At 45.3% G+C, this 21,125-nt stretch overlaps 1 protein-coding gene across 2 annotated transcripts in view; it reads left to right on the top strand.

Annotated features, from left to right (window-relative positions):
* Positions 1 to 21,125, top strand: part of FRMPD2 (FERM and PDZ domain containing 2) — a 127,943-nt gene that overhangs the window by 13,967 nt on the left and 92,851 nt on the right. Inside the window, exons 2-5 of one of the 2 annotated variants that reach the window (XM_010383729.2) lie at positions 11,385 to 11,510; positions 13,851 to 14,008; positions 18,191 to 18,256; positions 20,647 to 20,838. In XM_010383729.2, coding sequence (XP_010382031.1) covers positions 11,385 to 11,510; positions 13,851 to 14,008; positions 18,191 to 18,256; positions 20,647 to 20,838 — 542 coding nt within the window. Of the gene's footprint in view, positions 1 to 11,324; positions 11,511 to 13,850; positions 14,009 to 18,190; positions 18,257 to 20,646; positions 20,839 to 21,125 lie in introns of those variants that run through there. The other variant, XM_030940836.1, reaches the window with a different exon arrangement.

Consider the following 21,125-nt stretch of genomic DNA (forward strand, 5'->3'; position numbering starts at 1 on the left):
TTTAAAAAACATTTCTAGTAGTGGCTCTAGAGTTTGCAGTATACATTTACAACAAATTTAAATCCACTTTCAAATAGGTCATGTGTGGTACAGGTACCTATCACAGAGTAATATCGGTTTCTCCCTTCCAGTCTTTATAACTGACTGGCATTAATTTTACTTATTTATAAGGTATAATCACCCAATATGTTGTTGCTATTATAATTTGAAAAATAGTTATCTATTAGATCAATTAAGAATAAGGGAAATAAGGCCAGGGCTCGGTGGCTCAAGCCTGTAATCCCAGCACTTTGGGAGGCCGAGACGGGCGGATCACGAGGTCAGGAGATCGAGACCATCCTGATGAACACGGTGAAACCCCGTCTCTACTAAAAAATACAAAAAACTAGCCGGGCGAGGTGGCGGGCGCCTGTAGTCCCAGCTACTCGGGAGGCTGAGGCGGGAGAATGGCGTAAACCTGGGAGGCGGAGCTTGCAGTGAGCTGAGATCCGGCCACTGCACTCCAGCCTGGGTGACAGAGCGAGACTCTGTCTCAAAAAAAAAAAAAAAAAAAAAAAAAAAAAAAAAAAAAAAAAAAAGAATAAGGGAAATAAATGGCTTAAGATCTGAGTTTCTCTTCTGTATCATTTTCCTTCTCTCTGAAGAATTTTTAAAATTTCTTGCAAGGCAAGCCTACTGGTGACCAATATACTCAGGTTTTGTTTGTCTGAGAAAGTCTTTATTTCTTTTCACTTTGAATGATAACTTTGTAGTATACAGAATTCTAGATTGGTAGTTTTTTTACTTTTACACTTTCAATATCACATTCTACGATGTTTTTACTAGAACAGTTTGTGGGCCGGGCGCGGTGGCTCAAGCCTGTAATCCCAGTACTTTGGGAGGCCGAGGCGGGCGGATCACGAGGTCAGGAGATCGAGACCATCCTGGCTAACACGGTGAAACCCCGTCCTCTACTAAAAAAAATACAAAAAACTAGCCGGGCGAGGTGGGGGGCGCCTGTAGTCCCAGCTACTCGGGAGACTGAGGCAGGAGAATGGGATGAACCTGGGAGGCGGAGCTTGCAGTGAGCTGAGATCCGGCCACTGCACTCCAGCCCGGGCGACAGAGTGAGACTCCGTCTCAAAAAAAAAAAAAAAAAAAGAACAGTTTGTGAAGAGAAATCCATTGTAATTCTTATCCTTTTTCTGCTATATGTAAGTTACATTTCTCTCTCTCTCTCTCACTTTCTGTTTGTTTGTTTGTTTTGCTTTTTTCCCAGGGAAAATTAATTTACCTTTTTTTTTTTTTTTTAACTTTTAAGTTTAGAATTGCGTATGTTTCTTGATGCTTTACAAACTTCCTAGATCTGTGGTTTGGTGTCTGTTGTCAATTTTGAAATATTCTCAGCCATTATTCAAATTTTTTCTATTATTTTCCATCTTCTCCTTCTGGTATTCCCTTACACATATGTCACACCTTTTGAAATTGTTCCACAGTTCCTGGATATTCTGTTCCATTTTTCTTCATTCTTTGTTTTCTTCACATTTCCATTTGGGAAGTTTCTACTGACACATCTATAAGCTCCTTGCTTCTTTCCTTGTAGGTGTCCAATCTACTGGTGAGCCCACCAAAGGAATTCTTCATTTCTCTTACAATGTTGATTTCCTAACTTTTAAGAAATTTTTTATTTTTAGAATTTCCATGTCTCTGCTTACATTTTACCCATCTATTCTTGCATCTTGCCCACCCTTTCCATTTGAACACTTAGCGTATTAATCATAGTTATTTTAAATTTCTAGTATGATAATCACAAGGTTTCTGCTATATCAGAGGCTGGTTCTTTCACTTGTTTTGTCTCTTCAAACTGAGTTTTTTGTTGTTTTTATACATGACATAATTTTTTGTTGAAAGCTGGACATGATGTATTGGGTAATAGGAACTGAGATAAACAGGCCTTTAATGAGAGCATTTGTGTTTTTCTGGCTAGTAGTAATGCTGTGTTTACTGTTTGCTATAGCTGTAAGTATTATAATTAATTTTATGTGTCAATTTTAATGAAGCCATGGGCTGCCCAGATGAAACATTATTTTGGAACGTGTCTGTGAGGGTATTTCTGGGACAGATCAGAGTTTGAATTGTGCTATGGGCAGGCATCATATAATCTATTGAGGGCCATAATAGAACAAAAGACACAGGAGGGAGACACTCATCCCTTTTTTCCTACCCAGCTTGAGCTGGGACATCTCATCTCCTGCCCTTGGACTGGGATTTACATCATTAGCTCCTGTGGTTGTTAGGCCTTCAGACTTGGACTGAATTATACCATTGAGTTTCCTGGGTCTTCAGCTTGTAGATAGCAGATTCTCAGCCTCTATAATATATAAGATATCTATATCTATATCTATCTATACATATATATAGATCTATCTATACATATACATATATAGATCTACCTATCTATCTGTCATCTATTCTCAGCCAGTATTACCTTAAATATTTCACATATTTTTCTACTCTTTTCCATTTTCTCCTTCTGGTATCCTTTTACACGTATGTTATACCTTTTGTAATTGTTCCACAGTTCTTGGATATCCTATCCAATATTATACATTGGATATATCTATATCTATATCATCTATATCTATACATCTTATTGGTTCTGTCTTTCTGGAGAGCCCTAATACAGTAGGTATCTGAGACTTCAATTTTTTTCTATTGTTCTTGTTTTTCTCTCCCTTATGGTCTTTATCTTTTCCTAGAAACTCCTTCTTAAGTAGAATCTGGGCCTTGCTGTTCTTTAGCTGTCATCTGCTGTTCTTATGCAGGAGTCCTGGTGATGAGGCAATAAGGTGGGAGAAAAGGGTATGTGCTCTGTAAGTCTATGAGTAGTGAGTCTATTACCACAGGCTATGACCTTAGCTTCCTTCTTCCTAAGATAAGAGAAAAAAAAATGTGTGCGTGTATATACTCACACACACACACACACTCTCACACACACACACTCACGTACTACTGGTTCTGTTTCTCTGGAGACCACCAACAGATTATGAATACATTACATATTAAACATCATGTGAAATGGTTCTTCTTATATGCAAGTCACTAGATTAATAGCACATAATACTTTAAATTTAAAGGTTTGAGACAAAGTTGCTTTTTAAATTCAGAACTTTAATAAACTGAAGACCAATTTAAACCCACACAGCTTTAATTAGTCTTGTTAGCTCACAACCCCAGCCTTCCACTCTTGCAGAAATTTAAATGGCCCTTACTAGCTGTGTGACTTTTGTGACCTTAAGTCAATTAAATTCTCAGTTTACTCATCTGGAAGTGGGGATCATTTTTGCCTTTTCTATTTTTAAGGATGTTTGTGGAAATCACAGAGGTTTATGAAGACTCTGTAAGCTGTAAAGGGCTACTCTCCTTAGAAGTAATTATCATCAAGTATAATTGGTGAGGAGTCAACTAATTCACACTGTGGTCACATTACATTATAACTGGCTCCAAAGCCTTAGAGAAGAATAGGTGGGGCCATGGAGCCCACGTGGAACATGACTGCATTAATAACATTGAATGATGCTCTTGACATTTTACTTCAATTTTTCAGATTATGTCAAGAAGACACTCTGCTCAGAAATAGACTTTTCATATTTCTAAAACTAATTGTTTCTTTCATAATGAAAAATCATACCCAGGCTCAGAGCCTTTGAAGGCAATTTTATTTGGCAAAAATTCAATAATTTTTATAAAAATAGTTATAATTACTTTCTATTTACATCTGATAATGCTAACTTTCCATTTGCTATAATGATATGTGGTATCCTTTTAAAATAAATGCATTTAAATGAAGAAACTTGTCTTAATTGTACAAGTGAGATGGGAAGGTGGCAAACACTGGGGAAATGGGATGTAAAAAATTGAAGATGCGAGAAACACTACTCTAAAATGTTCTAAATGCCCAAAAGTATTTCTCTGTACTAGTGTGCATCCTCTCATCTACAAATACAAGATTCCACCTTGGAATCCTGAAGAATGGTAGGGTGTTTTCTAGTTGCCTTTCTTGCATTAGCTTGTTCTGTTTTTTACACACACCTTGTAAGGTAGGAGTTAACATCTCTGTTTTGTAGATGGGGAAATGAGATGTGGAGAGTGTCCTTGTTCAAGGTCATACTGTGTCAGTGCTGTAGCTACTATTTAAATCAGGGGCTCTGGGGGAGAAAACAGAGCAGGGAAGGGTCTGTGTGGAGAAGGTGATAGTGATGCAATGTCAGCATCACTCACTCACTCAAGGTCAGGCTCTGGGAAGCTGACTGTGAAAGAATTCCAGAAGATAAGAACCTTGACACTGTTAACTCTTTAACTAGGGCCTAGATGAGGCAGGACAGTCTTTTCCTTCTTCGGGGGAAAAACTTGCCTTCTGGAAAGTTTTGTTCAGATCTCTGGTTCTGACTGTGGGCAGATGGTTTTTAATAAATGTCCAGAGGGAGAAGGAATGAAGAGAGACTGAAGGAACAAAAGGAGAAGAGAGGAAAAGATCACTCTGAGAGCTTCAATTCCTTGGGAGTCCCGCATTCTTCCTGGTTTCTTCCTAGGGTGTTGTGGAGATACTTCAGGCATTTTGCTAAGGTTGAAAATGGGATGTTTATAGCACCTCAACCCTGGCAGACAGCTGGAAACAATTAACACCATATCTTAAAAATCCCATAGTTGGAAGCTGCTCAGCAGCCCTGATGTTTAAAATCCCTTTCTGGATGGTTGGAGCAGAGATAAAAAGAGACAGGAAATTTGATGCACTCATTACCTTTCATGTGCTCAGCACTTGGGCAGTTCTATGAGGTCACTGCTGCTGTCAACCCTATTTACCAGATGATAAGACTGAGTCTCAGAGATAAGTATGTGGCCTGTGCCTAGGGTCAAGGAGCTAAGAATTCAACCTCCCAAAGCTCATGGCTTTTTCAGGCGAACAGGTAGAGAATGTTGAATGACAAAGAGGGTGGGGTGGTCTGAATAAAGCCTCCCTCTAAAACAAGGTAAAGGTTGGCTGGGTGTGGTGACTCATGCCTGTAATCCCAGCACTTTCGGAGGCAGAGGAGGGCGGATCACTTGAGATGAGGAGTTAAGAGACTAGCCTGGCCAACATGGCGAAACCCCATGTCTACTAAAAATACAAAAATTAGCCAGGAGTGGTGGTGAGAGCCTGTAATCCCAGCTACTCGGGCGGTTGAGGCAGGATAATTGCTTGAACCTGGGAGGCGGGGGTTGCAGTGAGCCTAGATCACGCCACTGCAATCCAGTCTGAGCGAGAGAATGAAACTCCATCTCAAAAAAATAATAATAATAAGTAAATAAAGTAAGAAAAAAAAGAAAAAAAAAATGAAAAATGTAAAGGTATCCACATCCTGATTTGTGGAACCTGTGAATGTTATAGGCAAAAAAAAAAGAGAGAGACTGCAGATGCAATTGGGTGACAAGATGTTGAGATGGGAAGATTGTCCTGGATTATCTAGATGGTGCTTAACTAGAATCATAGATATCTATAAAAGCGAGACAGACGGAGATCTGAAACAGAAGAGGAGAAGGCGATGTGACCACAGAGGCAGAGACTGGGGTGATGTGGCCACAGCTGAGGAATGCGGCAGCTGGCAGAAGCTGGAGGAGGCCTGGGAAGGATTCTCCCTCGGAGCCTGTGGAGGGACCATGGTTCTGCAGACACCCCGACTTCAGCCCAGTCAAACTGATTTTGGATTTCTTGTCTCTGGAACTGTGAGATAATAAATTTCTCTTGTGTTAATCCACGAGGTTTGTGGTAATTTGTTATAGAAGCCACAGGAAACCATACAGGGCCTCAAATAGAATCCTGAGAGACAACATTTCAGGGACCGTGAGAGGGAGAAAGAATGCCAAGGAGGTGAGGACAAACCAGGAGTTTGGAGAAACAAGGAGTGTCCCAAGGAGAGATAGTGGCCCAGTCCCCTGACCCATCAGGCCAGGAGTCGTGTGACTCGTCCCCATCCTGCAAAGCCTCCTCTGCTTTCTTTTGTTCCACGCCTTCTCTTCCTGGGCAGTGGCACCTTCAGCTCCAGAGCTGAGAAGGTCCTTAGAGACCTCTGAGACCTTGGTCCAACCTCTGTCCCAATGCAGGAGTGTCTCCAGGACATTCCAGAGAGTTGTCAATCTCACTAACCAGTCACAGATGAAGGCCAGAGGTCATGGGTGGTGTCTTGATGGAGAGAGTTGGGGAGGGGAGATGAATGAAGACAAAATACCGAAATGCGACCAAAATCTCACAGTTCAAAAGCCACTATATAATCAGTCAATCAATGTACAATTAGGGGTAACAGAAATCCTTACTTCTTCAAAAGCCAGCACTTTACAAATGCTGCAAAATATCTTGGCAACTAATGCATATGGTGTGCCACCTGGGTAAGGTGGCTGATCCTTGCAGTTGACACTTGGGGATCAACTGGGCAGCTCTCTAGGGAACAGGGACCCAAGGGTTCTTACTGGGTGGGGGGGGGGGGGGGGGGCAGGGAGCAGATGCGAGCCTTGCCCTTGATTAAAACCATTCCTACTTACAGGACTGATGAACATCAGATGAGCTAAGGTGTTAGCATCCAGCCCTCTGGAACTCTCCCCTCCTTCTAGTTAATACTCAGCCACAAGCCAGTGTCAAAAAGCTTTTCCCTGGCTTTGCAGTGTGGGTTGCACGTGCTCTGCAAAGTAGCAGGTAGGCCAAAATTTATATTGCTCCTATGCCAAAATGCAAACTCTTTTTCTTGACCTAAGAGGTCTGCAGGCAGATAGGGCCCGCCCACCTCTCCAACTCCACCTCCCACCTCCCTACCCCTGGCTTATCATCCTCACCTCCCTCACCATGAGCGGGCTTCTCTTAGTTCTTGGAATCTGCCAAACTGGGATTTTGTGCTTGCTCTTCCCTCTACCTGGGAAGTTTTTCCCATGGCTGGTGCCTTCTCAACTTCCAAATCTCAGCTTCAGTGACACCTCCTGGAGGTACCTTCCTTGATCACTTCAGCAAAGATGTCCTCCACACCAAAAACTTGTAATCATGCATTGCCTTTTCTTACTTCATAGTCTATCATTCTACAGAATTATTTTATTTGCTTACCTTCTCATTGGCTGTCTTCCTCTGCCCACCCCATGACTCTCAGGGTAGGTTATTAACATTGTTCCTCATTCTACTCGTAATACAGAGCTTGAAATATACTAGGTGCTTGACTAGTATTTATTAAATGTAGTAATGGCTGAGGGAAGGCTGTAGGGACAGCCTCACAGATGAAGCTGAGGGCTACTGTTGCCATGGCACATGGGAGAGGGAGGCCCAAGTGGAACCACTAAAGATCAAGGGCAGGGAAAAAGATTCTAGCCCGAGGCAGGCCAGAGAGAGGGGCTGCTACAGGCTAAGGCTGACAAAAACAGGATAGCAGATAGGATGCTCCTCAGCCTGGAAACTCACTGGAAAGGGCCCAAGGCAGCTCTGGATAGGCTAGTGGGGTCTCAAATGGCAAAGAAGACTTCTATGCTACTAGATGAGCCTCGAAGCCTTCAGATAGTGGAGTCAGTATAGAGGGTCAGTCCACGTAGGTGAGATCTGGGAAGGTGTATGAGAGATAAGCGTTGTGGAGGGGCCCCCCAAAATGCCCATTGACTGGATGCTTTCCCAGAACATCCTCACTGTCAGGTCTCTCTATGCAGTGGGATCCTTGCATCCTTTACATAGTTAATGATCACCTTTTCAGTGTATGGTACAGCCCACCAGACCATGAAAAACTTGGAGAGAAGCCCAGAGGCATCTTGGTGTGATGGCTAAAGGCTAATGACTGTTTCATAGCCTGAGATTATAGGCCCCATAAAGTGCTTCACAGCATTTCCACAGCCAGCGTAATATGGTGGGGAAGAGCCCTGCCTCTGAGACCAAGAGCATAAACCCAAGTCCAAGCTGTGTGACACTGGCCAAGTCATTTAACCTCTCTGTTCCTCATCTTTAAAATGGGCATGATGGTAGCCCTATTTCAGAAGGCTGTCATGAGGCTTAAATGAGATCGTACAGTAAATGCTATGGAAGTATTAGCTTGTATTGTCATTCAAGGAAATAGCAGTGGGCTTTGAAATAGTATTCACAATATCACACAGAGATAACAATGTTAATTGTGAGTCCAGGCTGGTTCTTGAGGGCTGGTGGGCTAGTGTAAAGAATTATCTTACTTCATAATCCACCACAAGCCCAGTGTGATGGAACATGGTGAGGGAGGAATATGGTGAGGGAGGTAAGCAAGGGACAGGGAGGTGGGAAGTGGAGTTGGAGAGGTGGGTGAGACTCATCTGCCTGCCAGACCTCTCAGGTCAAGAAAAGGAATTTGCATTTTTGCCTAGCAGCAAAACAAATCTTGGCCTACCTGCTAGCTTGCAGAGCATTGGTAACCCACGTTGTAGTCCAGAAGCCAGCCAGGGAAATTCAGAGCTCTGGATGATTCCCAGGCTTCCCGCACTCTCCAGGAACCAACTTGCCACTGTGGACAGATCATAACATTCCACTGTAACACTGTAGTTGGTCAGGCAGGGAGTTGGTGCAGAAAACTGGAAAGCATGCGTTTTCTTCTGTGGAGGGATCATGCTTGTGCATTGGAACAAGCATGACAACGGTTTCTTTCTTTTTTTTTTTTTTTAATTGAAAGGATGATGAGTAATTTCCTGTCATTGACTCCTGGATCATAGTTATATTTGATATGGAAGTTGTGATCCTGACACTTCCAATAACAAAAACAGCAACTTCAAGCCTCAAGTGACTCTTAGCTTTAACAAAAAGAAGGGTGCTTGATTGGCAAACCTGGCCAGTTATGTGCTTTTCCAGATGCTGGATGCTCCTTTTAAAAAGCTTCTTGTAGGAGAAAAAAGAGTTCCAGTCAAAATACATTTTTATTGTCTTTTACATTTACCTATGTTATTATCTTTAGTGGTGCTCCCATTTCTTCATGTGGATTTGGGTTACTGTCTAGTGTCTTTTCATTTCAGTCTGAAGGACTCCATTGGGATTTCTCGGAGGGAAGGGTGTGCTAGCAACAAATTTGCACAATGTTTGTTTATGTGAATAGGTCTTAATTTCTCTTTCAATTTTGAAGGATCGATTGCTTTGTTGTCTACCAAATTCTTGTTTGACAGTCTCCCCTCTAAGCATTTTGATATTATATCAAAAATGTATTTTGATATTGGGTGGGGTTTTTCTAACTGCCTTGGGACTAGAAAAAAATGCATTAAGTCTTCAAGGCTGGTGTGGCTAGTTAAGACCATATGTCATCCAACTGCCTTTTGACCTCCATGGATTTTGATGAGAAATCAGCTGTTCATTTTATTGGGGAGTCCTTGTTTGTGATGAGTCCTAAATATTTTCTCCCATTTTCCTCCATGAAAGTTTATAGTTTTATGTTCTATATTAAATCTATGATTCATTTTGAAGTAATTTTTGCATAAGGTGCAAGGTTTAGGCCCATGTTCAGCTTTTTTCCATGATGGATCCAGAACTATTTGTTGAAAAGTTTGTCCTCCCTCCATTGAAATTTTGTACTGAAATAATGGTCTTCACTAGCCATATCAGCCTAGAAGATTTTAATGCATTTTTGTCTAGTCATAAAGCAATTTAAAAAACCCCACCCATTCAATATTTTATTTTGGGATTTAGAGATTTTTTGTATAAGAATCATTGTCTTGTTCTTCCCCCTTCTTATCTTTAATAAGCAACCTTTCACTGTGGCTATAGAGAGTTAGAAAAATGTGGTGGAACAGAAATGCCAAGTCCACAAATCTCAGTTTCTAAAATAAGACGGGAGATAAAAAAAAAAAAAGGAAAGAAATGGAAAGGAAAAGGAAGGAAAGGAAAGAAAAAAGAAAAGAAAGAAAATAAAAAGAGAGTGGGCCTGGAGTTCAGCTTCGAATTCGTCACTTTTTATCTGATTACCTTGGACTTCTTTCCTGTCTGCAAATAGAAACAATACTTAAGCCGGGCGCGGTGGCTCAAGCCTGTAATCCCAGCACTTTGGGAGGCTGAGACGGGCGGATCACGAGGTCAGGAGATCGAGACCATCCTGGCTAACACGGTGAAACCCCATCTCTACTAAAAATACAAAAAACTAGCCGGGCGAGGTGGCGGGCGCCTGTAGTCCCAGCTACTCGGGAGGCTGAAGCAGGAGAATGGCGTGAACCCGGGAGGCGGAGCTTGCAGTGAGCTGAGATCCGGCCACTGCACTCCAGCCCAGGCAACAGAGCCAGATTCCGTCTCAAAAAAAAAAAAAAAAAAAAAAAAAAAAAAAAAAATACTCCCTTCTTCACAGACTGCTTGTGATAAGTGACGGCTCACAGGTCAAGCTTCCTGAGGGGGTCCTGCTGCACCTCCCTTCCTGCCCCGGGGAGAGGTGGCAGACCAAGCCTCTTTCTCCTGAAACCTGCCTCTCTTCCTGAGGCTGGAGGAGGCTGGTAACAGAGGTGTCTGCAGGGAGGTGGGCAGCTGGGGGGTAGATCTTGGATTAGTGTGCTAATGGGGGATGGGGGTGCCTCTACGTTCTCCCCATCTAGTGCCCCACACTCCACACCCACCCTGCTTGAGCTCTGGCTGTAGAGAAAGATCAATGAGGATGTAAATGGATTAGGAAAAGCCTGCCTGGCTTCTTCCTGTGCCACCCAGCACCCGGGTCTCTGGAGATGAGTGGGTGGCAGCTTTGTCAGGGAGATAGGCATTTAAACATCAGCTTTGGTCTAAAGGCCCTGCTTCCCAGAAGAGAGGGAAGAGAAGACTAGCCCTCTTCAGCCTCCTCCAGTTTCTCTGTGAGGCTGCCCCTTTCTGAAATGTGGAGCTTATACTTCTGTCTAGTGAGTCGCTCTTGCACTTCAGGCAGGTGCTGGAGAAAGGGGTGGTACTGGCACCAAATCTAACTCTGCATGTGGCAGCCAGAGATGAAAGATGTGAATGATGTATTGCAGGCAAAAATGGTTAGCTAACTTCCCCAGAGAGAGAAGGAGAGGAGGCCACATAATACTCAGGTGTAGGTTACTCTCTGCAACAGCTTGCGCGCAGCTGGGAGGTGCTGTTCTCATGCTTCATTTGGTCATTCATGTATTTATTTATTCATTTAACCTTTCATTTGGGAATTTGTTTACTCATTCACTGAGAACTGACCAGCCAGCCTGGCCAGTCCCGCAGTTAACATTTCTTTAACTCCTCTGTGTGCTTGGCTCTCTGCCTGACCCCAGAGACCTAGGTGATGAAAACATAGTGCCGGTGCACGGTGCACGGGGAGTGCCCAGACCATGCCTGGCTGGGCCAGAGTGGCGAGTATGGGCCCGGACATGTTCCTGGACATTACAGGGGCCCTGTCACATGCATGTCTTTATCGTAGGCATGAGCCTGTCCTCTGTGACACTGGCCAGTGCCCTGCAGGTCAGGGGTGAAGCTCTGTCTGAGGAGGAAATCTGGTCCCTCCTGTTCCTGGCCGCTGAGCAGCTCCTAGAAGATCTCCGCAACGGTAAGAGAGTATGTTTGGGGCGGTTGTATGTGAAGCTTCCCACACTAATACAGTTCTGGCTGCTGCTGCTTTTTTTAAAAAACATTTTTCTTTTCAACCTCTGAGGGCACAGAACAAGGTTGTTGCTTCTTGATCTGTGATTAGTCTGAGGTATTAGAATGAGTGGACGAATAGCACCCACCCTTGGAGCTGCACTGGGAGGGCAGGCCTGTCTCTTGGACCCATGCCATGTGGCAGAGTTGAAAGAAAGGCTTTGCTTCCGCCTTGGAGTTGCAGCATTTCCAGGCATGCAAAGCTGGGAGGATTTAGGAAGAGAGTGGCTGCAGTGCTATGTGCATCTAACAGCACATAGGCTGTCTCTGGACATAACCAGAGATGAGAGGCATGGGGTGGTCACCCAGGACACCCCCACACTCTGTCCACCAGATGTCGCACTACTCTGTGCCCCATCAGAAGGCAGGCCTGGCAGGGCGCAGTGGCTCACTACCTGTAATCCCAGCACTTTGGGAGGTCGAGGTGGGCAGATTACCCAAGGTCAGGGGTTTGGGACCAGCCTGGCCAACATGGTGAAACTCTGTCTCTATTAAAAATACAAAAAAAAAAAAAAAAAAAAAAATTAGCTGGGTGTGGTGGCACCCGCCTGTAATCTCAGCTACTCGAGAGGCCAAGACAGAATTGGTTGAACCCAGGAGGCAGAGGTTGCAGTGAGCCAATATTGTGCCACTGCCCTCCAGCCTGGGCAACAGAGCAAGACTCATCTCAAAAAAAAAAAAGGAAAAAAAGAAAAAAAAAAGGCAGACCTACCCTGTGTTCTAAACAGGGGAGGTTAATAGAAAGAATTATTAAACTCTGTTTGAAGACAACTGTAAGGCATAAGAAAATACTGGTGGGGGGTGGTGGCTCACTCCTGTAATCCCAGCACTTTGGGAGGCCGACGGGGGTGGATCACCTGAGGTCAAGAGTTCAATAGCAGCCTGGCCAACATGGTGAAACCCTGTCTCTACTAAAAATACACATACAAAATATTAGCCGGGCAAGGTGGCGTACACCTATAGTCCCAGTTACTCAGGAGGCTGAGGCAGAATCGCTTGAACCCGGGAGGCAGAGATTGCAGTGAGCTGAGATCACGCCATTGCACTCCAGCCTGGGAGACAAGACCACGAAACGCCGTCTCAAAAAAAAAAAAAAAAAAAAAAAAGAAAGAAAGAAAAGAAAAAGAAAATGCTACTGGGTCTCCTAAGGCTGAGGGCAGGTACCCAGTGAGGGAGAAACTTTGAAGGGAAGCCCCCTTCCCTGTTTGGGGTTCAGATCTGTGGGAGGAACTGTGCTTGCAGCTCATGATTATGGTAGAATTTGCTGGTGTGCCCCGCCAGAGGTGGTCTGCAGTCATGGCCCAGGCAATAGCCACCGGTGGCCAGGTGGAGAGCACGCACTGCAAGTGGGGGTCAGGGCGACCCTTTGGGGTGTAAGTGGGCTCAGGTGAGTCACCTCTCTGAAGGTTGGTGTGGGCAGGAGGGCCACTAGAGTCCTGTGTAGATTGGAGAAGGTGGTCATATGTCTAGTTCAGGCCTTGAGGTGGCCAAGGGATCTCATGTCTTGGGCATGTGTTCTATGCAGAGCCCAACCTCCAGATGGCCTCACATTTGCACTAAACTCTAGAAACTGCGGGAGAGATAAGGCCTCTTGCAGTGTCTCTTCAGAGCCCTCTAATGAGAAAGCTGCACACTACTCTCAGTACAGGAGAGACCTGAGGCAGCAGTATCCAAGGATGACTCTGGGGCTCCTAGGCATTAAGCTCCAGAACAAACACTGAGTGCCCACACTGAAGTATCAACTCAGAGATCACACGTGCTTGGGGGCTTCAGTGCATGTAGCAGAGGCTGCTGGCGTGAAAGATCACACATGTTCTGTGAGGGCGATGGGTCCCAGAGTGGGCCGATGGAGGAGGCTGTGTACCTATGCCTTCAGTGTCATCTTCGCCCTCTTCCCCAGCTACAGGGCTCCCAGAAGACCAGCTGCCTTGGATCCTGGTCTGTCTCTAGAGAACTCAGGCTTGTGCTAAATTCCAGGTGTGCCTGACCCTCTCTTTACCTTTTACCTTGAGACTCTTGGGCCACGGATGAATTTAGGTGCAGGTGGTAACTTCCTGGCCGTGGCCACAGCCACCTTTTAGTATACCATGCATCAGGGTTGAATTTGTTCTGTTCCATGTCTCCTCCGGGTCTTGCTCACATTCAGTCCCAGAGATGGGTACTGCCAGGCACCTGCTGGGCACAGTCCCATTCTGGCCCCCCAGATGGAAGCTCTGTCTCTACAGCCCCATCACTGGCTTGGTTTCAGATTCCTCGGACTATGTGATCTGCCCCTGGTCAGCCCTGCTTTCTGCGACTGGAAGCCTTTCTTTCCAAGGCCATGTTTCTCACATAGAGGCTGCTCCTTTCAAGGCCCCTGAACTGCTACAGGGACAGAGCGAGGATGAGCAGCCTGATGTGTCTCAGGTAAGCTGTGCAGCTTCTCTGCAGCTGCTGAGTCCTGTGCCCTGGAAAAGGCCTGTCCCAGCGGCAGCCTCCCCAGCTCCCAGCTCAGCCTTGCAGAGCTTGGTTCTCGATACCAAAGCAGAATGGGTTTCAAGAGTTTTATTCCCAGGATGTCTTGTCAGCAACTTACTAGCTCATGGACAAGGGCAAGTCCACTTCTCTGAGCCCCAATTTCTACATTGGTAAAGTGGGGTTAATGTGGCTTAATTGATCAGGCTATTATCAATATTCAAAAAGAAGTGTTAAAAAGCTGTGGTTAAGTGGTCTGGCACATTGTTACCATTGGCAGTATGCAGCAAGACACCTCAAAATGACCCAGCACGTCCTCAACTAGGAATTTATTCCAAGGCACAAGTAAAGATAAATTTAGCTGCAGCAATGCTGATTGTTGTATTGCTGACATTAGTGATAAATTGAAAACAAGCTAAGTAGTCAGTGGGAGAGGATATGAGACAAAACAACATTAAAATGAGTCTGTAGAAGCTTATTTAATGACTTGAAAAGAAATTCAATATATGCGCACGTAATATTATCCAAGTTTGGTTAGAGAGAATGAAAGAGAGAGAGAGAGGAAGTTCTAAAAATACATGCACCGAAGTGTCTACAGTGATTGTTTCTGGATGGCAACATCAATGGAGATTTTTGATTTTCCTGCAATGGACATGTTTTGCTTTTGAACAGCAAAAGTTTCCAGTAAACATCATTTTTGATTTCAAAGAGAATTTTAATTCTCTCGAAGGAGAGAATGATGCAAGGTAGCCACACAACACTGGGTGGGGCATGGTGGGTGTTCTCAGAGTTCTATTTCTTCTTCCTCGCCCTTTCATGAGAAAAGTGCACGTGTGAAAACGCTGCTACCCTCGGGAGCATCATGGAATGGGAGCTGCTTTCCCTCCAGGCTCTGAAAGACAAAGAATGGGGACTTGGTGGCTTCCAGATTTGGTTTATCTGGGTCCACATGTCTCTAAGGCAGCTCACAAAAGTGAAGGTCTAAGATTTCCAGTTCCACTGACCCCAGCTCCGGCACCCCCTCCTCGCTGACATCCTGGAAGTCACTCTGGCATCCAGGCCCACATACCTTCTTATACAGCCGGGACCCCTGGGCTGAATCACTGATTCCTGGATGGGACACAGACTTGGGTGCCTCTCAGGTCTGTTTGGGTCTCTTGGCTCCACCTACACTGAGTTGCCTCCTATGCCCTGGACTCAGCTAAGATGTCACATCTTGAGCCCTGGGACTGGGATTTCTGCGTGACTGCTAAAGGACCATGCCAATGCAACCTGAGAATGCAGGGGAGCTAGCTTCTTATGGGGTAAACTTAGCCAGTGGTAAATGAGAGTCTGGAGGGAACTAAGAGGATACGTTTTCCCTTCTCTTTCTCTCATGGATGGCTTTGTGCTGTGCAAGCCTTGCAAGCTTTCTAGAGAAGTCCTGAGTTCTAGGAAGCCCTGTCTGCTGCACTTCAGGCTGTGCTCTGTTGCTTGTGGCAAGGAGGTGGCCAGCATTTTGACCCTGCATATCACATTGGTCCCTGTCTCCCTTCCCATTTTCTCTACACTCTCATTGCCCTGGGCTTACAGTCCCTGAATGAAGGGTCTGCACTTAACCCTTGCCTCAGGCTCCACTTTCTGATGTACCTGAGCTAACACAAATTTGAGTGCTCCTGGGGTCCTTCCCTGACCATCCCAGCACTCACTGGTGAGGATCAGGCATCGGCATCACCCTCCCGATTGCAGGTTGGCCTCCATTGAGCACCTTGTGAAGGCCTAGTCATTCCTCTGCCCGGAGCATCTTTGAGCTGGAAAGTAATAGTTCCTCCCTCCTGCACACTTTCCTCCAGGCAAAGGCACGAGGACTCCAATAGATTCAAGGCTAAGAGGTTGAGTTAAGAACTGGCTAAATGTATTGCTGAGTCCTGGCCAGGAACATGAGAGTGAGTGTGAGCTAGAAGAGATCCAGCATGAGAGGGACTGAGCTCTGACTAACCAAACATTGATTTAGCGCTCTAGGCGTATGAAGCATGGCAAATGGAGTGGGCTTTAAGGGGCCAGAGCCACCAGCCTCAAGCCCTGTTTATTAGGCCAGGAGGCAGAGTGACCAGGTTACTTGATCTCTTACAGCATCTCTAACACTTAGTTCTGTTCATCACTGCTCTTTTCCATTCATTACAGGCTCCTCTCTTCATCCAACTTGGCATGGGTCCATGAGGGGTTGGTTGGGCAGCTATGAGCTAGAAGAATGGTCCCTGGACAGGCTGTGCTCAGAATCCTTCCCCAGTCCTGGGCCTCGTTCTGATGCTGGGAGGGTGTACCCGGACCCCCTCCTCAGACCAACATCTGCCCTAAACAGTGCACTGACATATTTCCCCAACTACTTGGCATCTTAGTCCCAGGTGCAGGTCAGGTGGAAGGTGTGAGCAGGTCTCTAACTACAAGTCATCTGTGTTGCCAGTACCCCATCCCGTGCTCATGGCAGACATCACCAATGAAACACGGTGTTCTTTCCCACTGAGCCAGGAGTTGCCTTCAAAATGCTTCTCACCAACCCTCTACTGGCAGTGTCTACCAATGAGCTGAATTTAGAATTTTGGATGAAACCTTTTGTCACTGTGGCCAAGGCCTTGCCCTAAGACACTTTTAGACAGAGCCCTTGGAATCCACGTGAGCTCCCAGGTGTGGGTGGTGCCTCTCGCAGTGCTCAGGATGCTGGAGCTCTGTCTGCACTTCAGTCCCTGCAGCTCCATGAGTCTCTATGCTCCATTGTGCTAACCACGTGGGAAGACCAGCCTTGCAGGTGGCAGTCACTGCAATTGGTTCTGGGAACTCGTTGGGTTAATGAGAAAGAAGTGGCTGTCTACCAAGCCCCCACTCTTCGGGTCCTTTCTCTGGAAATGGAGGTGCAGCTTGTGAACTTTCTTGCGTGGTATCTATGCACATTCATCTGAGGGATGGGAGCTGGTTTCAGGATATAGTTTCAAACAAAGATGAGAGCTAATGAGTTGTCACAGGTGACGTTGAACACATCTTGACCTTGAGGATATGAATAACCAAAACCAAAAACTAAAACCACTTATATTAAACCCAGTGGGTGGCTCAAATAACTGTGTGTTTTTACATGCAATGTTTCATTACCTCATTGTTTCCTTCTAAAGTCCCAAAAACCATTTCCTGAGAAGAGAGATCTTAAGGTAAATGTGCCTTGTCAGTTATAATAGAAGCCCCACAATAAAAACCAACTGACATTGATTGAGGACTGGTATAATCCAGAGGTCATGTAGTCAAGTGGGAAAAATTCAAATACTACATCACAGGATTGCAGTGAGGACTAAATAAGTTTATATGGGTAAAAGACTTAGAACAAAGCTTAGTATATTGTAAGTACTCTATGTCCAATAATAACAATAATGGTAACAATAATAATAGTTATTATTACCATCTTCGGGTACTTTTGACTTGATCTTTATTAGAATTCAGGCAGAATACTCATTTTTAAGATCATGAAACCGAGGGTCAGAGATGTCAGACAATGCTCTTCCCATGATACCATTTTGCTTTTTGACAACATACGGTGCTTTTTAATCAGGCTGAACCACAATGTGTCGTGGAAACAGAAGGCCTAAAATACAATGGCCAGGGCCAAATATATGGTTATTAGTTACTTAGCAAGAGGTCTAGGGATTGGTCAGCAGCCGATTCATGTCATCAAGGATCCAGGCTGTGTATTTCCATTCTACCTCCCCAGTGGCTGGTTTTCTATCCTATTCTTGCTGCCTCATTGTCACAGAATGGCTGCAAAGACTCCATGTATTAATCACATCAATGTTCAAGGCAGGTACAAAGGGGAAAGTGTGGGGCCAGTCACATGTGTCCTTTTGTCAGTAAAGCAAAAACCTTATCAGAAGCCCCCTAACAGATTTCTCTCACGCCTTTCACCAATATTGAGTGTCGTGGTTTCTGCTAGAAAGCAAATTTCTGGCTTAGCCTCCAAAGTAGAAGGGAACAAGGGTCAAGGGAGTTGTAGATGGTGCTGGACTAGCCAGACAACAGTGTCTGTTCATGTGGAAATTGGGTTGTATTTTTCTTGCAGAGCCATGGAATAAGAGAGATGATTGGAATCTAATCATGTACTCTTCTTTTGGGCAGATGCACGTCTATTCTTTAGGAATGACCCTCTACTGGTCAGCAGGGTTTCATGTTCCGCCACATCAGGTTTGTAAACAAGATACTTCAAGTCTTGCCAGGCTATATCTTTGGGTTTATTTAGTGGTTTTCTTCTGGGCAGGGACCACATTTACTGAGCACATATACCGCTACTCTCCCCTCCTCTAGGTCCTAGGCAGGGGTTGTGAACTCATCACACGACTCCTTCCTGCTAGTGCAGAAACAACCTCAGAATCCTACTCAACATAGCACTCCAGGCAGCCAAAATTTGGGACTGGCAAGCAAGATAAGTTTGGCCATCTCCACTCAGGGGAAGTATTAATAGCAAGCTAGCGAATTTTATAGACACTGAAGATACAGATTTACATATATTTTTAAAAAGACTTTAAAACAGCCCTTCCCAAAGTGAGATGCTTCCCTGAAAAAGGCTCCTGGGCTCAACAGATTTGGGTAAATGCTCCCTACAATATCTCCCTCTCAAATAGTTTTTAGAGTCATTTTTTAAAGACTACAAGGTTTAAAGCTTAGAAACTTTTAAACTTTATCCTGGCTGGGCATGGTGGCTCACACCTACAGTCCCAGCACTTTGGGAGGCTGAGGCAGGCAGACCACTTGAGCTCAGGAGTTCGAGACCAGCCTGGCCAACGTGGCAAAACCCCATCTCTACTACAAATAAAAAAACTAGCTGGGTGTCGTGGTGCTTGCCTGTAGCCCCAGCTACTCGAGAGGCTGAGGTATGAGAATCGCTTAAACCCAGGGGACTGGGAGAGGAAGGTTGAAGTGAGTGGAGATCGAACCACTGCACTCCAGCCTAGGCAACAGAACAAAACCCTCTCAAAAAAGATATACACAAAAATATCCTAATCTTTTACACAATTTTTGACTACAGAATAGAAGTGTTTGTATACATTTCCATTTGACACTATAACAATTCCTTAGAGACTGGTGCCACAAGAACACATGCTGGAGAGCCCTGCCCAGCTGACTCGGCCAGACTGGCTCCCTCCCTTCTCCCTTCCTTCCTTCCTGCCTTTCTTTCTACTCACCCCATCCTCTCCAATTCAACATCCGGCACTTCCTGGGTGGTCTTTCTAAAAGAGAGACCAGCTCACCGCTGTCACATGCAACACCGCCTCACTGCCCGTGGGGTTGCCTTCTGGCTTCTCAGTGAGACACACCTGGAGCCTAGGATAGGGTCCCTTCTCCCGTCTGGCTCGCTTTGGCAATCTGCCAGAATCAGGACCGGCTTCCTGGGTGTGTGTCCTGGGTGTGTGACCCTGTGTCATAGCACAGGGTCCTGCATTTAGTTTAATGCTCTGCTATCCCTGTCTTGGAATTCTTAATAATTTTGAAGAAGGGACCCCACATTGCCATTTTCCCCCAGGCCCTGTCCTGCTCATAATCCCGTTCCCTTCAGATGCATGTCAGCTTATCTGCATCTTCATGCCTTTGCACACACTGATCCCTTCACCAGCACCTCACTCCCCACTTTCCTCTTAGTTAACTCTAGCCTTGGCTAAGCCCCTTCCTCTACATTAGTGCCATGGCCTGTGCTTCCCAAAGTCAAAGCCCTCGTCATCCTCTATGGTCTTTGTCTCTTTTAGTGACCATCTCTCTCATCACACCATTATTTTCCTGAAGGCAGGGACTGTATCTGGTGTGGCTGGATTTACTGTGACGGCAGGACTCAGCAGCTTGGCTGTATACAGAGATAGGTGCTCACAGCTGATGCTCCCTGGCAAGAAACGGTAGTGCAGCCATTGTCCGGAAAGTGACCTGCAGTGTGGGTTGAGCTTGAGAAAAGTCTGATTTTGAATCTGAATTTGAGGACTTTCTCATATGAATTGTGATCATTTAAATGCATGAGGGAAATGCTTATAAGATGCTTCCGTTTTCTTTTGCTCGATATGTACACGTGACGTAAAGTTCAACCAACAATGATTGAGCGTTTGTGCTGACTGCTGGCTGTTGCGAAGTGAACAGGAATAGGCCACAGTCTGTATGTCCCTGGAGCTCACATTCCAGGGGAAAGGCCCAGTGAGATCCCATGAGTGACTGGATACAATGACAAGCTGTGCAGGTGAACTTGAGTGAAAGGTTGACCTCTGGTTTGATTTGGGGTGCTTGGCACAGGTGGAAATCCATCTTGTCAAAGCATCTATTTTTCATGAGCATTCCAAGCATGCTTGGGCAGAAGGGTGTTCTGGTTTAGAAAGCAGCCGGTAACACAGAACTGATGCAGAGATGATTGCTCTGCACTTTGTGGCCTCAGTGATGGATCTTGTGTCTGTCCTTAAATTCTCCAGAAGGAGCAGGCATCTACTCTGGTGCTTGTGGGAACACCCATTTCCATGTCTCCAAAGCCTGCCTGACAAGATGCTGCCTCGCAGCTGCAGCTCTTACTGCTCTCTCCTCTCACTGGCCCTGTCTGCCTCCAGCCCCTGCAGCTCCGTGAGCCCCTGCACTCCATCCTGCTGACCATGTGTGAAGACCAGCCTCACCGGCGGTGCACATTGCAATCGGTTCTGGAAGCTTGTCGGGTTCATGAGAAAGAAGTGTCTGTCTACCCAGCCCCTGCCAGTCTCCACATTAGAAAGCTAGCTGGCTTGGTTCTGGGCACCATTTCCGAGGTCAGTAGAGAACCGTGTTTTTCAAGCAGTAGCCACTGGCCTTGTGTGGCTCTTAACATTAGAATTAGTTAAATTATAATTAACTAAAATAAAATAAAAAATTAAATTAATCAGTCACATCTGTCACATTTCAAGTGCTCAGTTGCCACTTGTAGCAGGTGATGACCCTATTGAACAGGGTGGATCTAGAACATTCTTGTCATTGCAGTTCTGTTGGGCAGTGCTGACAAAGACCTTTGGGCAAGCCCCAGTTTCTCACATGGGTAAGACCCTTGACATCTTGGCGA

The sequence above is a fragment of the Rhinopithecus roxellana genome, chromosome 11, assembly GCF_007565055.1.
Source record: "Rhinopithecus roxellana isolate Shanxi Qingling chromosome 11, ASM756505v1, whole genome shotgun sequence".
Classification (NCBI taxonomy): Eukaryota; Metazoa; Chordata; class Mammalia; order Primates; family Cercopithecidae; genus Rhinopithecus; species Rhinopithecus roxellana.